The 4,503-nt window shown below is 40.1% G+C and overlaps 1 protein-coding gene across 2 annotated transcripts in view; it reads left to right on the top strand.

Moving 5' to 3' along the window:
• The window catches only part of dtnbp1a (dystrobrevin binding protein 1a), a 20,368-nt gene extending 19,891 nt beyond the window's left edge, over positions 1 to 477 (top strand). For both annotated transcript variants that reach the window (XM_027154126.2, XM_027154121.2), the window contains exon 10: positions 1 to 477. This exon is cut by the window's left edge and continues 237 nt beyond it. In XM_027154126.2, coding sequence (XP_027009927.1) covers positions 1 to 68 — 68 coding nt within the window. In that variant the 3' untranslated portion in view covers positions 69 to 477.
• The last annotated feature ends 4,026 nt before the right edge of the window (positions 478 to 4,503 follow it).

Below are 4,503 nucleotides of genomic sequence, written 5' to 3'. Positions count from 1 at the left end.
GACTCAAAAACTCTGACGACAGTGACACAGGCACCCAGATGCCCTCAGAGCAAAGGAAAAAGGAGTAAAATATCTGCTCGGGCTTCGGAAACCGACACCGTGCCTCCCGGAGCCGAGTGAGGTGAACTCGAGGTGGAGCTTCGAGGCACTCTGACTGACTCGCTTTAGAGAAAATCCTTCCTGCTTTTTTTTTTTTTTCCAGCACTGTGACCTTGCTTAAGAAAACGTTGTATCACAAGTCAAAGTATTATATAAAAAGCCTGCAGCGAATTAACTTAGACCTATTATTATATCTAATAATAATAATAATAATAATAATTCCATGTGAACTGTGAGATGCGATGCTGCACTTTAATGGCATCCATTTCAGAACCAAATGAAGATAAATGCATTTTAGGGCTTTGATGAGTTTTCGATCAAGATTCTTGCTTGCGTGTCTCAGCTCTTGAATAAACTAGCTGTGGATGTTTAGATGAATGCAGAGGCTTTGTATAGCACTTTTTTTTGGGGGGGGGGGTGAAAAGGAAGGCAGAGAGAAATGAAGAAATACATGAGAACTGACACTATTTAAAGCTCTGTCATTTACAAACTGGATGGTGAGATGAAGACTCAGGGGACAGATTGAGGCAATGGTAATATCCAGGGGTTCGTTATAAATACACAGCTGCTGACGCTGAGGATTCTGGACCTACATGTCTTTTGAGCACATGAGTAAAATTGTCCTGCTGGAAAAGCTGAAGGGGGAAAAAGACAGGTGAAGAATTGACTCCACATACTGTAGACTGCAGCTGTGCACGGTTTATGTGACACTGGAGCGTGGAACAGGAAGGCACTTATTTACTTTTGAACAGTTATATAGAGTATGTTTAAACTGGCTGCATGTAAAAGAAAACAAAAACATTTCTGCACATTGCAATTAAATAACAGTTCATCCATTATCCTGCGAGCACAGAGCCGTCTCATCCATCACAGGCCTCGAATTGATTCGACCAGAAAAATGAAGTGAAGTGAAAGTGACGTGACATACGGCGACCCATACTCAGAATTTGTTCTCTGTGTTTGACCCATCCAAAGTGAACACACACACACACACACACACACACACACACACACACACACACCCGGAGCAGTGGGCAGCCATTTATGCTGCGGCACCCAGGGAGCAGTTGGGGGGGGTCGGTGCCTTGCTCAAGGGCACCTCAGTCATGGCCAGCCCAAGACTCGAACCCACAACCTTAGGGTTAAGTGTCAGATTCTCTAACCATTAGGCCACGACTTCCCCCTTAAAGCCGCTACATCACACAAGAGCATTCTTGGGTGTTTGGTGGGTCGGGGGGGTCGGTGCCTTGCTCAAGGGCACCACAGTCGTGGCCGGCTCGAGACTCAAAACCACAACCTTAGGGTTACGATTCAAACGGCACCTCAGTCGTGTTCGGCTCGAGACTCGAACCCACAACCTTAGGGTTAGGAGTCAAACGACTTCCCGTGGCCTAATGGTTAAAATACCCAACTTATTCCAGACACTTCAGTGGTAACTGTTCAACGTCCACTTTAATGTGTGAGACATTAGTTTTCGAAATCACACATCACATAAAAAATCAACTAAGATTTGTAGAACCTACACAATGTGCTTGTGGACTTGTTCAACATCAAACCCATTTACTGCTATAATAAGCTCCACTTTTTGAGGAAGTCTTTCCACTAGATATTGGAGCTTAGTTTGAGATCTGCTCATTCAGCCCACGAGCATGAGCGAGGTCAGGCGCTGCTGTCAGGGGTGTGGTTGGGGTTTGGGTTCATTCCAAATGTGTACAGTGGGGTCGAGGTGTACAGGGGTTTGTTATGCTGAAAAGCTTGAGTCGATTATTTCCAGCGAAGGGAAACTGTAAGGCTACAGTGTACAGAGATCCTGCTGTATAATTTCTGGTGCTCATAAATTTGGATAGCTAACTAACTAGAAAATTTCACACATGTACCTGCCTGCTTAATGCCTGCAGCTATGTTTTATAACAGAACTTTTATTACATCAAGCTGTAAATGTTTTACATTCTATCAGTAAAACCATAAACCCATAAAGAAGTAGTTTGCAGTGAGACAGACAGTAAAGCTCCATCTGTAACCGTCTTCTCTAGCTGGTCTAATCAAAGCGAACATCCTGTCTGAAACACTTATTACAGAGCACTCAGTGACTAAATTGTGGGAATGATGCATGGAGTGTATTAACATGTTAAAAACTGTTCAACCGGAGAATTCTACTGCCTTCTGAATGCCACTGACTTTGTTACTGTTGTCTAAACAAAAAGGGGCATAAGGACGTTTTCAAGTGTCACAATCAGTTATCAACACAACTTAGATTCAGACTGTAGTTCTGTAGTCAATAGTGTGTAAAAGCTAAATGATGATGATGATTAGGAGCCAAGCAGTGAAGGTGCTAGGCATGTATTGTAATTAGAATTTTTTCACTACTATTCTTCTTCTCTGGGGGCCTTCTGCGGTCCGTAAAATGCCTGCCTTGGTGGATTTTTATAAAAATTTGATTGGGTAAATTTTTATAAAATTTGGCAGCTTGATAGAGCAGAGTTCAAATTATCCAGACGTGAAATTTTCCAACCAACAAGCCAAACTTCAGGGGGCAATTTTACTTCTAACTTTTTAATTGTTTGTCCTGGACTTGTGCATCCACTGCCTAGCCATTTTGGGTTTTTCACCAATTTGAATTATTCAGAAAACCTACTGGTGATCCTGTCACTATCAAATGTAATATGCATCTGTAGAGGGTTCTGACCAAAAAGTTTCAAATAATTATGCTGGGGAAAATGTCCCCAATGTATGCTGTCATCCAATGAATGTCCATGGTGAAGACACCAAAAAGGGAAGTGAGCCATATATCAACAATGCTTGGGTGGAGGGATGCCAAGTTTGGTCAGCTTTAACCATGTGTAGAATACTGGGTGTCCACCAAGTGTTATCAAATTTGACCACACGGGGGTGCAATATCAGAAAAACAAAGAAAATAATTGCCTCTAGCCAAACCAAAGCAGTCTCTCCAAAGCAGATGTTTTAATCAAATGACATCATCACCACAGTAAAGGAGCCTAGACATGAAAGATGTGTTGACCAGTTTTTTTTGTTTTTTTTTAGACATCTTGAAGTTATTGTTTAAAGGTTTTCTATGGCAGACCATAAAAGCCCTATGTGGATATTGGTGGAATCTTCTGTTCTACTCTCTCAGAGCTCAATTCAAGGTCTCCAGGCACCAAATTTGGAGTCAATCCATCAATCCCTGTAGCGCCACCAACAGGCCAATCATTAAAAAGCCTATAACTTTTGAAACGTTTGTCCTAGAGTTGTCATCCTATTTTCTCCTGAATCCCTGCTTCATGCTGAGGTGCACAACTTCACAGTTTATTTAGATTTTATATTTTAACATCCTATTATTGCAAACATAGTCCATTGATACCATCATCACCAAATGTGATACATATCAGTTATAGAGTTCTGACCACAATTTGATTGAATCATTTTTCTAAGAATAGTTTAGTATAAAAACATGAAACATTGCCATATCTCTGCAATGCTTTTGTTTATTGGCATAAAAGTCAGTGTACTTGTGTACCACAAGGCTCGGCTGGCACATTAGTAAAATTAGTTAAGAAACAGGTTTAAACACCCAAGTGTGCAGGTCTACGTTGTGGCCTCGAGGTGCTTGGCCCCTTCATTGCTGCTTGTAACTTGATTTATTATCATAATTATTATTTTACTGAGCACACAAACGTATTTGACATCAAGACAAACCAGTTTTGAAGGATTGACAGTGATTTGTTTATTACAACAAAATTATACAAACCTGAAAAGTAAAAAAAGGCCAGTAACCAAAACAACACTAGAAGATTGAAGACTGAGAATCGACGCTTATAAATAAAAATTAATTAAGCCAAGCAAGAAGTTTACGGTAGAAAACAGGGAAAAAGTGATAAATATTTTAAGGCCATAAAAAAGTTTACAACCACATTTGTTTGGAAACACTGTTCAGTTATACTATGTTCAAACACCAGTCTTCTGGAAGAGGGGGACATCTAGGCAGGACTACAGGACTTCATTACAGTCAGTGCATTATGGTTAAGCTACTACATGGTAAAAGATTTTTTTTTTCCCTTTGAATAAAAAAAGTAAAGCTAAAAAACTAGGGCTCACCACTATTACATACTTATTCAGTGATTAAGCAGCACTTCTTTTTTTTTTCCATATGTTACAACAGCAACCCTGTGAACATCTAAACTCCTAGAGATGAAGAAAGCAACAGGGGAATAAGGCTTTTTCTTCATCTTGATTTCCTCATCCAGACTCTTCCAAGCCTCTCTCACAAGAGGCTTCATTTGAAATGACAAAATTATTGGCATATAAACATTTGGAGACATTTGTATTAGACTCTAATGTTATAATATTTATTCTATGTAAACAAAAGCATAATCTTTGTAAAGGAGGGAGTATTCTACATGGTAA

The sequence above is a fragment of the Tachysurus fulvidraco genome, chromosome 3 (genome assembly GCF_022655615.1).
Source record: "Tachysurus fulvidraco isolate hzauxx_2018 chromosome 3, HZAU_PFXX_2.0, whole genome shotgun sequence".
In the NCBI taxonomy this organism is placed as follows: Eukaryota; Metazoa; Chordata; class Actinopteri; order Siluriformes; family Bagridae; genus Tachysurus; species Tachysurus fulvidraco.
The sequence above is the reverse complement of the archived record's forward strand: the minus strand, read 5'-3'. Positions and strand labels throughout refer to the sequence as shown.